At 37.7% G+C, this 19,747-nt stretch overlaps 1 protein-coding gene across 1 annotated transcript in view; it reads right to left on the bottom strand.

Annotated features, from left to right (window-relative positions):
• Positions 1-563: 563 nt before the first annotated feature.
• OLFM3 (olfactomedin 3) overlaps positions 564-19,747 on the bottom strand; it is a 54,803-nt gene continuing 35,619 nt past the window's right edge. Inside the window, exons 2-6 of the mRNA XM_058843250.1 lie at positions 16,527-16,673; positions 13,984-14,139; positions 10,675-10,894; positions 3,235-3,341; positions 564-1,904 (exon numbers count right to left, since the gene is read on the bottom strand). Of these exons, the coding sequence (XP_058699233.1) occupies positions 1,227-1,904; positions 3,235-3,341; positions 10,675-10,894; positions 13,984-14,139; positions 16,527-16,673 (1,308 nt within the window). The 3' untranslated portion in view covers positions 564-1,226. The remainder of the gene's footprint in view (positions 1,905-3,234; positions 3,342-10,674; positions 10,895-13,983; positions 14,140-16,526; positions 16,674-19,747) is intronic.

The raw sequence follows: 19,747 nt of genomic DNA, 5'->3' as shown, positions 1-19,747 counted from the left end.
AATTACGGTGAATACCAGGGGCCACACTGATCATCTCGGCTTTGCACCTTCCCTGGTGTATTTTCTGTGATTACTGTCATCCCAGAGAAGAGTTTTGTCCACAGATAAATGTTCTCCTCTTATGAATAAGAAGACAGGCAGATGGAGAGCAGCTTGGCTTTTACCATTGCTCCTCAGTGCCCCGGAGCAGCACGAGCACAGGATGCACTCCCACTGGCAGCTGGCAGGCACCAGCCCCTTCCAGCTTCTGCCTTGTAAAGCTCACAGCAGGGATAAGCAGAAACAAGGGCAGTCAAATGGTGGAGGGGAAGAAAGTAGGAGAAAAAGACAGAGAGAGAAGCCAGCAGCAGGAAATAAAAACTGGGCAGAGCAAACAATTCTGAAGCTGGAACTGGCATGAAGCTTCAAAGTTGCAAATGTGCCAGTAAGCACGACTGGTGAAGAGGGGATCTAGGAAGCAAAGTTGAGAATAGAAATCATGCATCTGAGAAGCTTCTGGTCTTTTCAGAAATAACAACCTTTTATCAGATATTTACCACTTTCAATTGACTCATAGCCAGAACTGCAATTAAGCTTTGATATATTTTATAAAAAATAGTACTTAGTTTACTTTCACATAAGTGAAGAGATACAATTGCACAATGGTGGTTACAATGGTAGAAATACATACCGTTGATAAAATGTTTGCAAGAGATTTAAAAACATACTGTACAGCACCACATCTGAAATTGGATGATGGCAAAATGAATCATAATCCTTGTCTAAGTAAATTAAATTCCTAAATCTTTTTTTTGGAATAAATAAAAAAATACAATGTGCAATATGTGTCTGACACTACCAAAATGTTTCCTGAAGTTAAGCAATATATTAAAACAAAAAATGAGGTAAAAAAAGACATTCATGCATTTAAGCCACCATTAGTCTCGACTCTAAAATAAGGCAGATCGTAATCTTTTAAACTGTCTTTAGCCATTTCAATCCTCTTTAGTGCTTTTCAGGGCAAGGTCTTAATAGACCTTGCAGAATCATGAGTTAAGATGCTTTTTATTTCTGACAGGTCATTTTTGACAGGTTCAGCCATATTTGAAATGCATTACATAGTAGAAAATGTTGATTTTGTTTAATGAAGAAAGAAATGTAAATTAAAAGGAACTGAGAGAGATGGATACTTTTAGAGTTAATCACAAATGAGACTGCTTTGAGGGAGAGAGGTAAGGGAAAGAAAATTATGTGTCATCCTCAGTTTTAATGATGTGGAAAAGGGTGACGTTAAACAGGACTTGATGTCCATTATTCCAGGCATAGAGAGCTCTATCTCTTGCATTGTAGTCAAGCATGGATATATGAAAATACTGATTATGGAAAGGAATGTCTGTGTACTCATAAGTGGAGGTTTTTGTGGAGTAGGAATAGTAGACCTTGGCTCCTGTTAAGTGCGAGTTAGTGACATACAAGGTGCCACAGATCATGAAGGATTCTCCAGCACTTCTCTTTGGGTAGCCCGTGCTCCAGCTCTTCAGCACCTCCAGCGTATCCTGGTTCAGCTGGCTGATGACAATGTTGCCTGCATTCTGGTTGGTGGCATACACAGCCCACAGCCCAATTTCATCTGCCATCAGGTCGATATCAGAGAAGCCACCCCAGGTATAAGGGTAGACGTTGTGGAAGCCAGCGTACTCCAGGCTACGCTGTGCCAGCACCCGCCCCGTGTCGAAGCTGTACTTGATGATGATGTTGCTCTGGTACTTGTTGAAATAGAGGGAGCCATTGTAGACAACGTGGTTGGTTCCTGCCCATTTGAATGGAAGGTTGTATGTCCTTGATTCGGCCCCGCTGACAAAGTCTGCGATTGATTTGTATTCACGGACAATTTTATTGTTAGTGTAACTATCCATGTACCAGACCTGGAAAGAAAACAAAGACTGGGAGTGAACATCTCAAACACAGTGTGTGGTTGTGTGATCGTGATATGGAATGATGGAGATATTGCAGAGAAAGGAAAACAAGCTTTAGATGCACAGCAGGCTATCAAAGTACAATATTGCCTATACTCCTGTTACAAAAGCAGGAGGAACTCTTGTATTTCTGAATCAAACTTACCTGTACAGGTGAACTCCCAACACAACTGTAACTAACTACAGTGTCTGCATTTTCAGAGAAATTTAATCCTGGATTATTCAGTGTTTGGGCCTCTACTATGTGATGCTTGCCAAAATATATTTCTAGAGACTAATAATATAAGAGAGAGATGGGAAATGGCATGTGAGATAAACTTGAATTTATACTTAGGAATAAATGTGGTTAAATTCTTTTCAGCTGATATTTTATTCAAAGAAAAATAGTCATTTCTTAGTAAAGGAAACAAAAGCAATAGCAATGAAACCAGTAAAAAAATTCAAATCCATTTTTCCCCCTTAAAACAGAATTATTACTTCTTTTTAATGTTCTTTATGCAACTTCCATTCCCCATTTTTTTCCTTCATACAATTTGCTTTTTCTCCTTTTAGTTTCTCAGAGTTTGTTGCTGTCCTAAAGGTAATAGAGAGTTCTGGAGTCAGTAGCAAACTCGAATGGACACAGCAGGCAAGGTAGAGCTGCACACAAATTCTTTATTTATTGTCATATTTCTGTTGCCTTTTCTTTGGGTTTTCTTTCTGTATTCAGAAAATCAATGTTGTGGGTCTCATACAAATGTAACCTAGTGTTTTGAGTTCCAAAGGCCTCTGATGGAGGGAGCATCTTCTCAAAACTGTAGCCAATTTAAGATCCTAATGGAGATCCAAACAACAAAACAATAACATAACTTGGATATGATGGAGCAAATGATCTGACTAGAGCCTTTATGGGGTCTAATCCTGCCAATTTTAACTGTCTGCATTATGGGTCCTGCTCTTGGGTAAAATGTTGATGCTTGTTTTAGATTACTCTGGTTTTTGAAAGACATAAGCACAATTAAATATGTTAGAAAATAAAAAAACTGGGATGTCAGTTCTGATAGATGTTTGTCAACCCTGAAAAAGTTGAAGGAAATGACCCAAAAGTGCTTAGATAACTTTTGTCTTTGGATATTTTTCCAAAAATAGTGTTGCTTTTTCTCTGGAGATCTTTGAGTGTGAAAATGACTGAAATAGAAAAACATGCTCAGGAATGTAACTTTCTAGGGGGAAATATCTTTTAAAAGATTAAAATAAAGCAAGTAAGACTCCAGGACACAAAGACAGTGCCTTAACATACTCGGTTATTTTTCTCTGATGCCAATGGATCTGTCATCCAGGCTCCAAATCGGGTTCCAGATATCTTCACTGTAATGGGGCCGGTAATTTTCATCAATTTGCCGCACGCTGGAATCAAAAAACAAATGCATTAATGCACAACTCTCCTTGACATCAGTTAGAGCACAAGACCAAATGCTCCAAACTACATAGTGGCTCCAGGGGATTCAGGCTTATGTTGAAGATTGATTGTCACCTTCACTGGAGGAACTTTTCCATATCAAAGAGTAATATAAATATGCAAAAATATACACATAAAATTTTATTGGTATATATTTTTGTACTTACACCTTTTGAAGCACAGTTATGGTCACTGGGCATAAGCTAAAATACAACTGGTAAAATATCTTCTGAGCTGAAGAACATTTAATAATAAATGAAATGAAGACATAATCCCCCCCTATCTTTTGCCCTCAGAAAGTTGGGCACAAAGCTGGAATTGCTGTTTCAGTTTTCCCTTGGCCAGGGTAACAAGGGGTTTAAGGGCAGACACAAAAATGAGCTTGTACACACAATATTGCTGTACTCAAAGCTTGTGCCCGACTGCCCCCTGCTTACACACACACGGCTCCTTCTGTACTGGAGGCTGCCTGAAGAAAGTGAGTATGAGAATTATTTAGCAAGCCTGGCTGCATTGGTTGGCTTCTAATCCATTTGACTGTCTGTGAGGAAATAATGAAAGTCAATACCATCTCGGATGCTGACCTTCCTAACAATTCAAAAATCTATATTTTAGGGGACATTAATGAGATATCTGTTAGTAACAAGCTCCTGGTGGAATTCATGTGTTTACCAAGATTTAATGTCACACAGTGGTGTGCACATAATTAGCTTGAATAGCATGTTTTTAAAGAAGAGAATGTAAAAATAAGTGAAACATTTAAATAATATTTTAAATTTAAAAATAAGTGCTTCTCTGTGCTACGTGGTTGTGCCATACTGATAAGTGTATTTATCTAGGAAATGTGGAAAGCAAACAGTATCTGGTGTTGAGAGTGAATTTATTCAGCTCAAAAGAGAGGGTGACATCAAGCCTGAATTTTATACTCTGTAACTGGAACAGAATGTATTATGCCAGCCCACTTCAGTCGCTTGGAATGGGGTTAATGCTCTGGTGAAAACTCAGAGGCTGCTTGGGTAGTTTTTGTTCACAGCCAGGGAAATTGGATGTATCAGAAATGAAGACTGAATGCATGCAGACCTCAATGAGCAGGTTAGGCTGTGTCTATTTTCTGGGTCAGTTAAGAGACATTATTAGGAAACATATCTCAGTTTATGTATGTTGCAGTATTTTGAAGATATTTTTTGAATTTTACATTTTAAAGAATCTTACAGTTTTTTAATACTTGGTTATGATAGGACATAATTTTTGGATTTTTTTTTGTATGTAGGCTGCTAGCATTGTGTGCTGAGTGCTCTTTTTCTACAGCATGAATTGCCATCAGCTTGAAAGGTAGAGGACTATAATCTATCAGGGTAAAGGCTTTTATTTTTAGGTGGTCTGTTAGTAAATAGTCTCAGAAATGGGCAAGAGATAACCCTTCTGAAGGTCTGAGTTTGAATTTGGAATACTTAATTCAGAATGAGTTATCAGAAAACTAATAAGCATAAAGAAATCAGAATAACAATTACTCCTGAACTTGTGGTTTCTAGATAATTACAACATAGTGAATGCATGAGTTATAAAGGGTATGCCAATACAAATTGGTGCCTTTACAATATAGTATTGCAATTAGTGGGAAAGCATAAAAATAATTTGGAATCTGAAGCACTGTTTCTTCTATGGAAAAAAAAAAAAAATCCAAGAAGTTGAAAGTGGACTCCTAGTAAGTTGTGAAATTTTGCTTCTGAATGGGCAAAACCCATGGAAGAGCCCCTGGCAGAGATGTGGAGGCTCCCAGAGCCACCTTTTGTGTCGGGGGGCCCAGGCAGGGCAGGGGTGTGGAGTGGCAGTGAGCCACTCCAGGTGGGCTCAGCAGTGCCAGGGCACAGTGGGAGCAGCATGGGCACACAGCAAGCTCGGGGCCCCGGAGCTGCAGCAGGACAGGGGTAAATCAGGCAAGTTTGGGGTCCCTGTGGGGTGTGCACACAGCTCTGGGGCTGTTTGGGTGCTGCTCTATGTGAGGAGCTTCTGGAGGTTAGAGAGCAATTCAGAGATCTGTATGTTTAAGCGTCAGTATTGTGGTATTTATCCTGAATGTATAGCTCACTGATTCAAGTTAGTTACACACTGCTAATAATTAATGGACATTCAGCCTTCATTTAGTTTAAACTAGAGTTAAACTGTAGTTTAAACTATATGAACTGAGCTGTGTACCCCTGTCATAGGAGTTGGATGCTTTTAGAGAATGATCTTTCAAAATGTATTGAGATGCTGTTCAATGTAAAAAGAGATGACATTGTACTTCAGCCACTAATTAATCAGCAGTTTGAGTCAGGGTATATTTCTGATCTAATTTTTATTCCCAGACAGCGTGCAGTGATCAAGAAAGGAAGACTCTTAGGAGAGCTGCTGTATAGCTGAGGGGCAGCTGAAAGTGACAAAGCTTCCCTTTTTGGCATAATAAAACAGAGCACTTTGTAAGAAGCATGAGGATTTTTTTTCCCTCCTGCCCCATACATTTTTCTTTTCCTTCCCCGTTAAACAGAAGCCCATAGATCTGTTTATTTTATGATATAACTTGATGGAACTGGTCTTTAAAACTAAGGAATACTACAAGTATTTTTTTCACGTATGGTAAGTCATTCCCATTGTAGCAATAATTCATCTACCATCAGCACGCTTCTTCTGTAAACCCCAGCAGTACCTGAGGTCTGCTGCCCTACCTGCTGACAGCATGGACAGTAAAAAGGAAGCAGCAGAGCTGTCAGAGCCCACCTCTGTCTTGTCATCCCAGCTTCCTCATAGCAGAGAGATCCTTATGACTGGTTTCTATTTAATGAGCAAGTAAAAGAACTCAAACCAATCAGAAAGTCCTCTCAGTTCAGAAAGTACTGCTTGAAAAGACAAGGCCCCAGAGCAAGTCTTGGCTGAATGGTCAGCTTGAATCAACTGATGCTGTTTTAAACTGCTTAAGGCTGCAAAAGTAACTTTTGCAGAAGTCATGTTTAACAGTCCAAGAAATTTTCCTTACTCCTCCACTGAAGCTGGTAACAGCTTCTTGTCTATTTAAGAGTATTGATCTAATACCTGTCTGTATTCTCAGCTGCATAATAAACCTTTTAGTTCATTGGATGGCTTTATTAAAGTTGATTTTGCATGCTCTGAGGTGTTTTTGCTAGGGAATGGTAATACTAACATATTGAAGGCAGGATCATTTGCCTAAAATTTTTCTGTCATGAAAAGTATGGGATTTTGAAATTAATGAAAATTCCAATTAGCTTCCAGTGAGGCATTTCTTTAGCTCATTTTGTAAAGAAATAGAACAGAGACAAATATAATGTAAAATGGAAATCACTTCTGGACTATGAGTTTTCTATTGCAGTGAGGGGGCCGACAGTTAAAACTGGTGTACGCAATTTTTTTTTTCCCCCTCCTTTTCTTTTACCTGGTAGAAGAGAACATACAAAAAGTTTTGGTTTATAGCAATTTGATTCCCTGATAGAAGGACCAGATGCTAGTAAAAAGTTATGTCAAATATATCTCCATACAGGCACATGTGAAGAAGTTCAGGTACTCTAAGAAAAATGGGATACTTGGCTTTTTTTTTCCCCTTTATGGGGTTACACAGGAAAGCAGTGGGATCTTTAGAAGCCCTGAGTCTCCTTCCCTTGGCTTTGGAAGAAGCAGCTGACTACATTAGAAAGTCCCAGCTGTAACTGATTGTAGTAGTTGGAAAATCCCAACCATAGAGTCTTTTTACATCCTAAACTGAGCTGCACAAGAAACATCATATGCACAATCCAGGTGTTCCTGGCTTGATTTCTCTCCTGTAACAATTCTGTACAGTGGACTCCTGTAACCTGTTCATGATTTCCAGTATTTATATTAAGGAAGAAGTTGAGCATGAGGTGACCATTAGAAGAGAAAATAGATGTACTTTTGTACAGCCTGTGGGCTGTGAAAGTATATGGGGCAGAACATGTCTGAAAAGCTCCAGAGTGAGCAAGTACCAGGAGGAGGCTGCGCAGTGCAGCTGCAGAGGAGCTGTTTTGGAGTAGCTAGAAATGGGTAGCTAGTGCCATTCTCTGTGATGTGACTGAATATTGGTAGCTACCATAGAGAGAAACTGAGTGTATAATTTGTAGAAGGACTGGCAAGGGAAATAAAAACACAACATTCTCTTCAAATGTTCATAAGCATCATGTTGGTTTGTTTGTTCATTTTTTAGGTAATAAATAGGGGAAATGAAGTGAGTTTTCTTGGCACTTGCACAAATGAATTCCAAGTGTTTTACTGCTTGCACTTTTCTGCTTATGGTCAAATTTGTCATAAAATACTAATATGAGGGAATGAAGAATTAGTTCTTAATGAATGTATGTCTGCTTTCCTGCATATTATGAATCCAGGAAGCACCATGATATAGTTATTAGAGTTTGCTGAGAAGAAGTCCCTGGATATTTCTGCATGGGAGTCATGACTTGCTGTGTAAACTTTGGAAAATTAATTTATGCTTTTGGGCTGCTTGTTCCTTCATCTACAAAATAAGGTTAAGAATCTATATCTCTATTGCCCAGTTTTATACTAAATGATATTTTAAAATTCTTTAAATTTAGAATTTAAAATTCTTCAAATCCTTCTCAAAGGGAAGGATACTTTGGAAGCAGAAGTACCACTGCAATCAATATCTCATGCTTGCACTAATAACTCCTCTGCCACTGATGTAACAGAACTTTGGATACATAGAATATTCTACTTTTGAATTTTAACAAAAAATGTTACTCTAAAATATTGTTCAGTGTCTACAACATAGACATGAATCCAATATATATCTACTCCAATTATATATCAGAGTATTGGCTTCTATGAATGCTACCCATGTAAGTTTTATTTCAATTTCATAAACATGTCATGTCAAGAATAGGAGAGTTCCAGGCATGCTGTGCAACCTGCATTCTCTTATAAATACCCATGACTTACAGGACTATCAGCAAAGGACCCATATATGCATCCTTACATGTGAGTTTGGGGTGTGTATAATCACATGCATTCTATTCCTATGTGTTTAGCTGCATGCACCCCTTAAAAGTTTTGTCAACTAAATTCCCAGCAGCTTCATCTTGAATTTTCTCTTATTCCAAAAAGGAGCAAAATTCAGTCATCACAACTGTTGTGGTAACCATTAAACCTCAGTGAAAGTAAGATAACTGCTTAGTGCACTGTAACGAGCGTTGAAAATGTTCCAGTGCAGATGGAACTTTCAAGTGGCCAGGACAATATAAATAATGCATTATACTGCTGAAAAACACCTGCTAGGGAGAAGAATAGAGAATAGCTATTGCATACACTGATTAGAAAATTGTATTGTGAAATGCAACAAAATATGTGAAGATTCAAGCCAGATCCTGTGGCTTCTGGCTATCAGGCTGGCGTGGACAGGCACAGCTGGGTCATCTCCAGCGTGGCCAATGTGGCCACAAAGCAGGTGTTGGCATGAGAGCTGCTTTCCCCTCATGCCCTCTGATCTGAGCACACAGCCCCAGCTCTCAGCAGTCACAGGAAGCCAAACTGAGGCTGTTTGTACTTCAAAAGGCACACAGCCAGTCCATTAGTAGGGAACCATAAAAGTAATTTCAACTTTTAAGACGAGGGAATAATGCCAGTAAGGATGAATGAATCTGTGTTACATCTTGAGAAGGTCCACTCCCTTTTGATAATGGATATGCTAAATAATTTATTTTATACAAAAAGTTTCTACTGCTAATATATGTAATTTTAATGCATTTTTTTTCATTAGGTACATCAAGAGATTAGAATGTGTTGCAGGAATTCAGGATAGATAAGCTGTCAATACACCTAGTAATTCTGTTGTACAAAATATATCTCACACTGTCATTGCTTCACTAACTGTTGTTACAAGATGCTGTAAAAGCAAAGAAAAACAAGATACTTGTTAAACCGATGATTTTTGGTATCTAATAACTTACTGGAACACTCACTGTCAGAAAATACTGTTTATTCATAGGAATTTTCTTGTTTGCTGCAGTATTGCAACACAGCCATTTTCTCCTGACTGCCTTCTGTCAATGCAGTAATGTGTTATTATGTGTGTATACTGAGGGGAAAATAGGATCATAAGAAATTTCTGTTTGAAGAAGTCTTTCATATATTTTTGCACATCATCACTGTGCTATTTTCAGAATAAAATAAAGAAATAAATTATTTAAGAGGCTAGCTTAACCTAGATTTTTCTTGGTCTACAGTGTCACAAAAATAAGGAGGCTCTGCTTATCCACTTAAGAAGATATTTAATGTCCTTGGTAGCATTTAAAAGTAAACATCCCGCAATTGATAACTGATACACTGATCACAGGCCTAAACCTTGGAATTTCAATTTTATTCATGTTCAGTGTTAAATTGCAAAGTGGTATTTTTTCATAAAGGGGCTGGATTTTTTTCTGTACTTACCCAGGTTGCAATAGCGATCCATTCAGAAATCTCCAAATGCATGGATAGACTGGGAAGAGAGGACACTGCCCTGTATTTGTAAAGCAGGTTATCCCTAATGGAAGTTGAGGCTGACACTTGATATTGATCCTTCAGGCCCTCGGTTTTAGTAGCTGATACTGAGCTAGTGCTGATTTTCAAAAATGCTCAACATTTGACTTCTGACTAAAGGCAGCATGGTAGAGATGGCCTGAGGTAAACCTGGTGCAGCAGTAGCAATGGATTGCTGCTGTGCATCCTGCAGAAATCATGCTTTGGTCCCTTTAAGTTAGATGTGAAGTTAGGTTAACATTTCTACTACAGACTTCACACTGATCTTACAGGCTAAAGACATTACTGTCAGAGTGGCCTCTCAGGTGATACAGCAAGATGCCGGGGTCGTGTTGTGGACATCTCAAAACTGATTCCAGTCTACTTTTCACTTTTTTTTTTTTTGCCACATTAACAGCCCAAAGATGACTCTAGTAGCAGTGTCTAAGCTTTTTTGAAAGAATATTTGTAACTCTCTGAGTGGTTTAAACCTCAGATTTTGAATTTGCTGTGTTATAATTTTTCATCTTACTCCTTCTGTATACAGAAAGGCAGTACATTATGTCATGTACTTAGAATGAGATAGCTGACTTTAGCCTGAGTTACTCTTGTCTTTTATTAGGGTAGCACAGATCAGAATATAATGCAGTTGTTCATAAAAGAAACAAACAAATCCCCCCTCCCCCAAAACTTAATCTTGCTAAAGAGAGACAACTAAAACTGCACAGCCAAGGAACCAAATGTGCCATGAACTTGTTAACTTACTGAGCTTTTTCATGCAGTCACGAAGCCTGGTTTCTAAATTGACTACACGCTGGTGTAGTTCCTCATAGTCATAAGCACCAATTTCTTCCTGAATCCCAGTGAGCACAGTAGACAGATTCCTAATTTCCTCCTTGAACTGTGTGATCAACTTGGCATCAGTTTTGTATTGTTCCAGAACTGGGATCAGTGGCAGGAGCTCATCCATCTTTTCTTTCAACTCCTGTTAAAGGCAATCATATGTGCATTAGAGAAGTTTAAAGGAGTTTGATCCTCTAATTTTCTTTAATGTAAAATTTATGCCTGATTATTAAAACAACTTGAAAATGATTATTTTAGTTACAGATCTATTATTAGTCTACTGTGAAAGTCTCAGACACCTCAGACTTAATGGTGATAAGCTGTAGATTAAATGCATGAGAGAATAGTCTTTCTATTGAAAGTAAAGAGTTACTTTCAAATGATCTGAACCAAACTGACTTTCCATCCAGAGGATATAAATAACCCTAAGTGTGTCTTTCATCAGAAGATGAATAGGCCTGAATGCACAGTACTGTTCAAGATCATACCTGGTTTACAGAGCTGTCATACATACTTGTTGAGCTCTTATCTCTGTTTCATTCACTAGAAGTACTAAACTCTTTGTTTTTCTCAATGTCTTTTGGAAAGTGTTTATTCTTGCTCCAGCCACAAGGATACCTATTTTTTTCTTCTGAAGTAAAAATCTATGGTTCTCAGCTGTGATTTGTACTTGTCAACCAGCTGTAGCACTAAATGCTTTTGAACTTGCTCAGTTGACATCTCTTCTGGAATATCACCAAAGATTTATTTGTACATTTGTACATTTTTTGTACATGCATTATATATGCCATGCACAGTTGTTGTTGCATTGCCATTCCTATTCTTAAACATAGACTGAAGAAAATAAGGCTCCATCTTGAAATCTCAGATTGCCCTTTTCTCGGATTTTTTTTGAGACTCATACTTTGAGAATTTGTCTTAATTTGTAGCATATATTGGTTGCCCATCTTTAATTTTTAAAAGCACTAATTTTAAATTTAAACCAATTGTTTGAAGTTGATTGTTGTTACTATTCTGTAGAAAACCTCAAAGAATCCTTGCAGTCAAAAGATTTTGCTTTACTGAAACGTAGCAGACGTGGAATATATATAAATATTATATATGGATTTCAGAGTATGCTGTTGATTCTGTTTTCAAGGGGTCTTCCAATTACATTATGTCAGCAGAGTTACCAAAATGGACACAAAGAAATGAAGTCCTTTTGTTTACAGTTAAAACTATTTTCATTTGGCTGTTTTTATTAAAATCTTGACCTAAACCTACTTTATACCTGTTAAAATGAATAGTAATTTTTACCTTGATGACAAAGAAAGTAGGCTTAGTGACAGAGATAGAATAGTTCCAGAAGCCATAGTTACTTCATCATGAAATAATGAACTTAGGTTTCAGTTCTTTGGGACAGTGAATAGCCAAAAACCACAGGTAAGCCGTAATGGGAAAAAATGCAAAGCTTGAAAAAATTCAGGAGGATAAAATGTGTTTGAATTAGTGAAGGTAATGTAGTCCTGGCAGGATTTATACCAGAAGGTACCTGCTGCCCTGCATAAAGTGAAGTATGGGCTGGCTATATGCTCAAGTGTGATCTGCACCAAATTTGTACTCCTTGGTTCTGGTCAGCATAAAAACACAGATTTACAATATCTCATGTCAGTAAATCATATAAAGTTGATTCTGGTATTTTCATGATAAAAAAAATAAAAAATAAAAAATTGGCTTCTGCTGACACTCCAGAGCAATGAGTGGTACAAGAACAAATGTCTATTGCAACACAGATAGGCGCTAGATGTGTTCTGGCACTTTGTGGCAGTTCATATGAGGGGTTGTTATATCCAACATGATTTCTTTGTCTCAGGAAAGATAAAGCACTGGAATTTTAGTAGACTAGATTTCAGAACAGCATATTGTATTATTTTGACCTTTTAAATTATTTTATAACTGGATTGGCTGGAACTCTGTTTTATACTCCTGGCAAACTGTCAAACTGAAGGTAAATGACTGGCCAATAGAAATATTGAATATTTAAAAGGTTAGAGCACTGGAGTATTCTTCTACCTCTGACATTGTGTATCAGACATTCAAATTTTGATATTTTGTTCCCAAGGAAAACTAAAATGAGAATACAGGATATATAATGGAATTATGCAAATGTGTTATTATTGTAGCAATAAGGGATAAAAGGGAAAAAAGGTGAAGATGTTTCTTATTTAATCAAAAACCTGGGAGTATGTGCTCAATCATCTCTAAACTAAGAACAATGACATAATTTATAAAGCTTGACATTCAGATCATTAATGTACTTAATTCCTGATGTTATTAAGACCCCCTCGATATTCAGTGGCTCTGAAAAAAACCCTAGACCTCTTGGCTATGTAAATATTTAGGTATCTAACTCTAGCACCAATTGGAAAATTAGGTTCATTTTATATGAACTTTCAGAAACACTTCAAAAAATATATATTTGCTTAACATAATGTAATCCTCAGAATGTATTTTCTAGAACCTATTTTGTGGTCCCACAGTCCTGAAAGATCAATTTATCAGACTCGATATATAAAGAAATTAAATATGCTCTTGAAATATTTTTCTCCTGAAGAGTACTCCAGATAGCTTTTTCACACTACAAAATGCTACTTGTAGTATCTGCAGCCCTTCTTCCTCACAAAAGGATTAGCTTGTGGTTTTTGTTGTCATTAAAATTCAGTGGGAGTCTTTTTTTAATCACACAAATGTGACTGGGAGTGACTGCCCTCCTCCCCATCCCAAATTCAAAACAGCAGGCCTTCAGACATGAAATTAGATCTTAATTCTACTGGATTAAAATTACAATAAATGGATTTATTATAGCCTTTCTTCCCTTTCACTGCAGTAAATGTCATACAACACTATGAGCGCAGAACTCTACTTGTCTGCTATTAATTCCACTGGATCTCCCCCTTTAGCATTGGAGCTTGAAAGAATATAAATTTCTCAGTATGGCATGCATATTGATACAGAAAGAACAGGAATCTGTTTATAGTAACATTTCTTTAATGACTTAATAATTAATAGTTCCTTCCTATTACAATTAAATTGAACATAGCAAAAGATTATTATCATAAAGGAAGATTTTGCTTTTCTTTTAAATGGCACTCTTGTAGGAGCTTTTCAAGCTGGGACCTAGGCAGTCCATGCATTGCTACTTAGTACATTGTTTCCAGCAGACTTGAAAGTTACTGTAAAAATTGAACCTACTTGAAAGTGCTTTGTCATTAATGTCTTCCGATCATCTTCGATCTGTCGAAACTTGGCCTTCAGCCCCTTCATTTGTGTTTCCATTTTTAAAACATACTGGAAATCCCTCTGAGTCCGTAGATTTAAAACTTCAATAGATTGGGACATATTCTGAACCTGTTAAAGAAGAACACTCTCTGCACTTTTTGTTGCTTTGCTTTTTTTCCTGGTTAAATGTCAGGCAATGTACACATTTCAGTCAATCAGCTGTGACTCATTTCTACCACTGTAGTTGTACATTCTGTTCCTGTGTGATGGTAAAAATATTGGGGAACAGGGCAAGACCTCAAAGCCATAAATTGTTTGAACTACTTAGAGGTAAAGAGAGAGAGATCCTTTAAGCATCATTTTCATTGGGCTCAGGAAATGCCGTCAGGCAATAGAGTCTACTTGAGACCTGTCCTAGATGTGGCTGTGGTTCAGAAGGTGCTCATACAGCATATATTCCTTCCAGGCACTTTGGGAGGGACAGGACTGAAATTTGGAGATTTTGCTCAGTATGAGCAGCATGACTTTCATAGTTAGTAAGCATTTATAGTATCATTCAATATAAAGCATACAAAAAACTACCCAGAGATAAGCTGGGGTGTGTCAGTCACCACAGAGGTGTTTCCTCATAATTCTGTAAATAAATGTAAATTTAGAAATTTTATTCAAATGTCTCAGTGGTAGAAATCCACAATTTATTATTTTTTTTTTAAAGATGAAAAGTAGTGAATGTTTAGGTAATTTTTGTAGAGCAAATGACTTTGTAGCTGTAGTGAGGACTTTCACCACAGTTACCGTCGCCCAGAGTAAATAATACATGCTTCTAAAAGTTTCTGTTATGAAGGCAATGCTTTTATCAGCCATAAAAATGACATGTTTTCCAAGTGCTGTTATTCTATTTGAGTAAGTGTTTTGTTTTCCTAAAACATGAGAAAACTAGACTGCTGTAAATGTATTAGGCATCTTACTAAGTTTTGGCTCAAACAAAACATATTGTACCCTCCTAAGAAAAGACAAACCCAGCAGTACCCCTGTGGTTTGTAAGAACATGCAATATTTGAATGGATATTCATGTTTGGAGCTAACTCATTATGATCTACAGAGTGTATGGATTTAGAAACTACTCTTAAAAATAGTATACATTATTTATTGTACAGTTGCCATTAATAGTTCTGAGAGAGGATCTTTAATGAAAAAAGCAGAGGTTTCTTTTTTTTTGCTATCCAATTGTTGAAAGCAGGCAAATAAAGTCCTTTGGGTGCTGGAAGAACTTTCCATTTGGCAGAAGACACATTCACATAGAGGCTCTAATTAAAGGACTGTATGGACTCAGGGAAGTACTAATACAACAATACCTATCCATGATTGCCACAGTCCTGATCATAAAACAATAGCTTTTAGAGTCTGATGGTTTAGGTTCATTTCTGTGGCAGCTCAAAAATTATGTTGTGATCTTAACACATCCCTCCAGTCTCCACCTCAGAAGAAAGATGTATGTTTGTTTTGTTTTTTGCAGTAGTATTTTAGTGTTTGGGGAATATGCTGGGACAAAGACTGATGTTCCTTTCTTAAACAAACAGCACGAGGGGAGGCAGCTCCTTTTCCCTCTGCTGGTCCACCAATGTCCTCTCCATGCATCTCATGCTCAGGACTCTGCCAACTTGAAACGTAGTCTCTTCTGAAGTTCATGGAAGCACAGGGAGCAAAAAATCTCTGGGGATCTGGCACTATATTAACACTGGAATGATTTTTCTATAGCTAGAAAAAGGCTAAAAATTGTGTGCTAAAAAAGTACTTTAAAGTCTACATTTTATGTTGATTTTTTGCTGCTGTTCACTCTCTCAGACCTTAGGTTCTGTACCACTGGCTATGATACAGTGATTATAACCTTGGTTACTTATGCAGGGAGTGCAGGATGTTTGTGTTTTCATAGTTGCAGCATTTTTTCTGTTGATGCAAAACAAGACCATATATGCAATAGTGGATAATACTGGAACTAAGAATTGGGCTGTTGGGGAAAATTTGCACCACCAGAAAATGAATAAATAAACTTGAGGAAAAGAAACAGTGAAAAGATTAGAACTGTTTATGCCCTGCAGAGTTTACTTTCAAGATGCTGTGGTGTCTCTCTCATTATTTTTTGATAAGAGATGAGAAATGACCTTCAGCAGTCTCATATGATCGATGCAGAAGCTGCAGTTTAAATCCCACAGCACTGAGCTAGTTTGAGGTGGGATTTGTAACTGGTCTTACACACAAAAATCTGTCCTGTTGGATTTAAGAAAGAATTTGTGAGGGGTGACAAAGAGAGAAGATGTAGCTTGGGTTGGGAAAGGTGTGGTATAAGGAAAACAGATAAATAGAGATGAAAACACAGGTAGGGGATATACCCTGAAGAGCAATTTTTAGTAGGTAGCTCTTCATTAGTTCATTATGTATTAACTGAGAGGGAAAAGCAGTAGATTTCCATGGGAAGTTTAATGAGAAAGAGGAGGGATTTTTTTGGGAAGACTTACCTTCTCTAGTAGCTGTCTGAGCTGCCTGCTTTTGGCATCTCTCGAACATAGGTTTTGTTCAGGTGCAACAACAGTGCAAATGCAACGGCCATCAGGATCCTGGGCTGAACTATAAACTTGCCATCCTTCCTTGGGGCTAATCTGAGTCTGTAACAACAAAATAATAACAATCAAAGGAACTGAATTGATTTTTATTGTTTGAAACAAACACTGCAACAGAATACTTTTATTTTTGCAGTAAATGTCTGCAATGAGGTTCCTACTGGTCAACAATTATTACTCTTAACTAATTAGTTTGGTAGTTTCCCAGTTTTGCCATATCTCACACCTTTGCAATAATTCTCTAGAAGAGTCTAGCACACACAGTTTCCAGGGCAGATGAGAATCTGCTTGTGATTCAGCACAAACCAGGTGATTTAATTCTTTGCAGTTTTTCATCAGCACAGAACAAACATGTCCTTTCAGCCTGGATGACTTTTACTTTAGACTAATGGAAACAACAAAGACAGGAAAGAACAAACATACGAGCCTGGGGAGAGTGCAGGGTGTGAGTCACGGGTGGGAACTGGCTCAGCAGCAGTTTGGATGTGGTGGTCAGGTTGCTCTTGAAGCTGTGCCACACGGGAACTGTTCTCCGTGGGCCTCCACTGCACTCAGCCAAGGGAACAGGGCGGGATAGAAAAGTGTCTGGCCAGCCAGGGGAATGGGGCTCGTGGTAAGCGAGCCACAGGGAGATTAAGACAATGCATGTCCTTCACTGGGATAGCAGAAATCTGGAAATTCTTAACCTGTTCTTTTTTACAGCAACCATGACTAAGAAAGGCAGGCAAACAAACAAAAAAATCACATTTGTTTGCAGAGCAGGGTAACACTGAACTGCATTTAGTGTTTGTGTGGGATTTGGTATCTCTTTAATGGGATGTACAAAACTAGTGTAGGAGTGACAGGAAACAATGTAATGAGATGATTGAAACATTCAGGTGATGGAACTTAAAAGATACAAGAAGCAGTTTTTGAACTTTCTTTTTAAACTGTAATTTAAAGTTAATATTGTGCTTTATTCTTTCCTAAGTTTGTACTTAGTGATGAATTTCATAGTACAGATACTAATAGATAACATTGAAGTAATTTTGGTCTGGACACAGTTAGAATCAGTTGCTATTTATACTATAAAATTGTACTCAGTGGCAGCAGGGAAAGTGATTATTTAAACTCAGAAGCTTTGATATTGACACTTTCCTGGCAGCTTAGCACAGGAGTTGCAGAGTTCCTCGTCTCTGAAGAGGTGCCAGTATCTGTTGACTGAGGTAAGAAAAGAGCACAGGCTTTTCACAACAGTGACTCCTCTGAAAAAGTCATTGAAGATGGCAGTGACCTTCTACTGCAAAGTTAATAGAAAAATCAAAATTGTGCTACTACCATGTTTTGCAAGGAAAAGCAAAGTGCTATCATGTAGATGACTTGAAGGAATGAGGGAACTTGGCCTGATGAGCTTTGAGAAGAGATGACTGAGGGGACCTCATCAATGTCAGTATCTGCAGGGAGGTGTCAGAGGATGGACCAGGCTCTGCTTGGTGGTGCTGAGCAACAGGACAGGGGCAATGGGCATGAACTGAGGCACAGGGAGCTCCACGATTGACCAGAGAGGGTGTGGAGTCTCCCTGACTGGGCATTCCAGAATCCCTGACTGGATATTCCAGAATCATGTGACACAATCCTGTGCCATGTGCTCTAGGATCATTTTGAGCAGGGAGGTTGGATGACCCAGTGTGGTCCCTTCCATTCATACCCATTCTCTCTCACCTGTAAAAAAAGATGAGATGCCTTAGGTTTTTCTAGAAAGGGAGAACCAGTGTTCTGCTAAATTATACTGCTTCTATGACATTCGCTGCACCTTAATTTTTAGGGCAAATGGAATTTAGCTTAAGACATGGAGAACAATAAAAATTAAATGAAATTACATCTGTAGAGACAATTTAAATAGGTTTTGAGAAGCTACTAAAATTGCAAGCTTTAACAAGTGAAGCCTTTCAAGGCTGTAACCCTTGAAAAGTGTAAGCTCTATTTCCCCCAGTAGTTTCTATGCTTGTAGAACTTAGGGCCAAAGAGTGTGGTCATGTAACAGCAAGGAAACTAAATTTTTTGTGGAAGTTCAGGAACATGTTCAGGAACCCAGAGCTTCTGATTATAATTCCTTTAGTAATTAATATAAGTTCATGAAAAATTATTGTATTTGTGCCTTATGCCTGCTACATTTAGACTATGGGCAACTGTTTTCACTGGATTCAAGGAAGTTTTCTACAGTGGACAATATATGAAACAGCAGGATGATGCAGTCAATAGTAAAGCTGTATAATCCTATCTGAATTATCAAAGGTACTTATTTAGGCCAGAGAGATGATAAGTATCTTTCTAGGCTTTATCTAAGGAAATAAAAAACACTGTAAGGATTAACTTAGCAGATATTCTCTTATGGTGTCTAAAATACATCTGATTAAAAACTTCTGTTTGAGAAAATATTTCTCACAGTGAGAGAGACTGGTTAACCAAGAGCATGGTTATTGACTGCCCATGAATAAATAAGCACCCACATAGTAACAAAATGTAGGCTAAAGTTTTATGAATTTTCCTGTGATTCCCTCTATTTGGAATTTTAGGCTTCCTTCATTAATTAAGATGGGTAATGTGAGTGCTGGCAGAGAAAAACATGCATGTGTGCAAAGACGCACTTTGCTTTATTTTTCTGTTATTGTTTTAGCTTGACATTTAATCCCTACTTCAAGCAGAAACTGCTGTGCAGAAAAAGAGCTAGAAGTCATCAAAACCTTCCAGAAGCTACTGCATCAACTTTTCAAATGCAGGCTTACTGCTGACAGGCCTTAGTAAACAAGCAAGAAAAGAAATAACAAGTGGAAAACAGCAATAATAAGTTTTGCTATAACAATAATAAATTTTCTTGAAAATCTGGGTAAAACAGAGAAGTCCCTATAAAGCCCAATATTAACCATTGCCATGACAGGCCATTGTATTAAAGATTGATTTCACTTCTCAAAGATTTATTTTTTCCCTTGCACTTTTATACATTCTGATAAAACTGTTAGTTACCTCTGTTGTTACTATAGTGACAGGTCAAATGACAGTACCTTACTTAGGATGTTTGCTTAAACAGTATTTTCTGGTTTGTCTTGCAAATTCAGCTGTGGTACCGAAACTCAGAAGAG

This window comes from Poecile atricapillus, chromosome 7 (genome assembly GCF_030490865.1).
Source record: "Poecile atricapillus isolate bPoeAtr1 chromosome 7, bPoeAtr1.hap1, whole genome shotgun sequence".
NCBI classification, from domain to species: domain Eukaryota; kingdom Metazoa; phylum Chordata; class Aves; order Passeriformes; family Paridae; genus Poecile; species Poecile atricapillus.
This window is presented reverse-complemented; position numbering and strand designations above follow the sequence as displayed.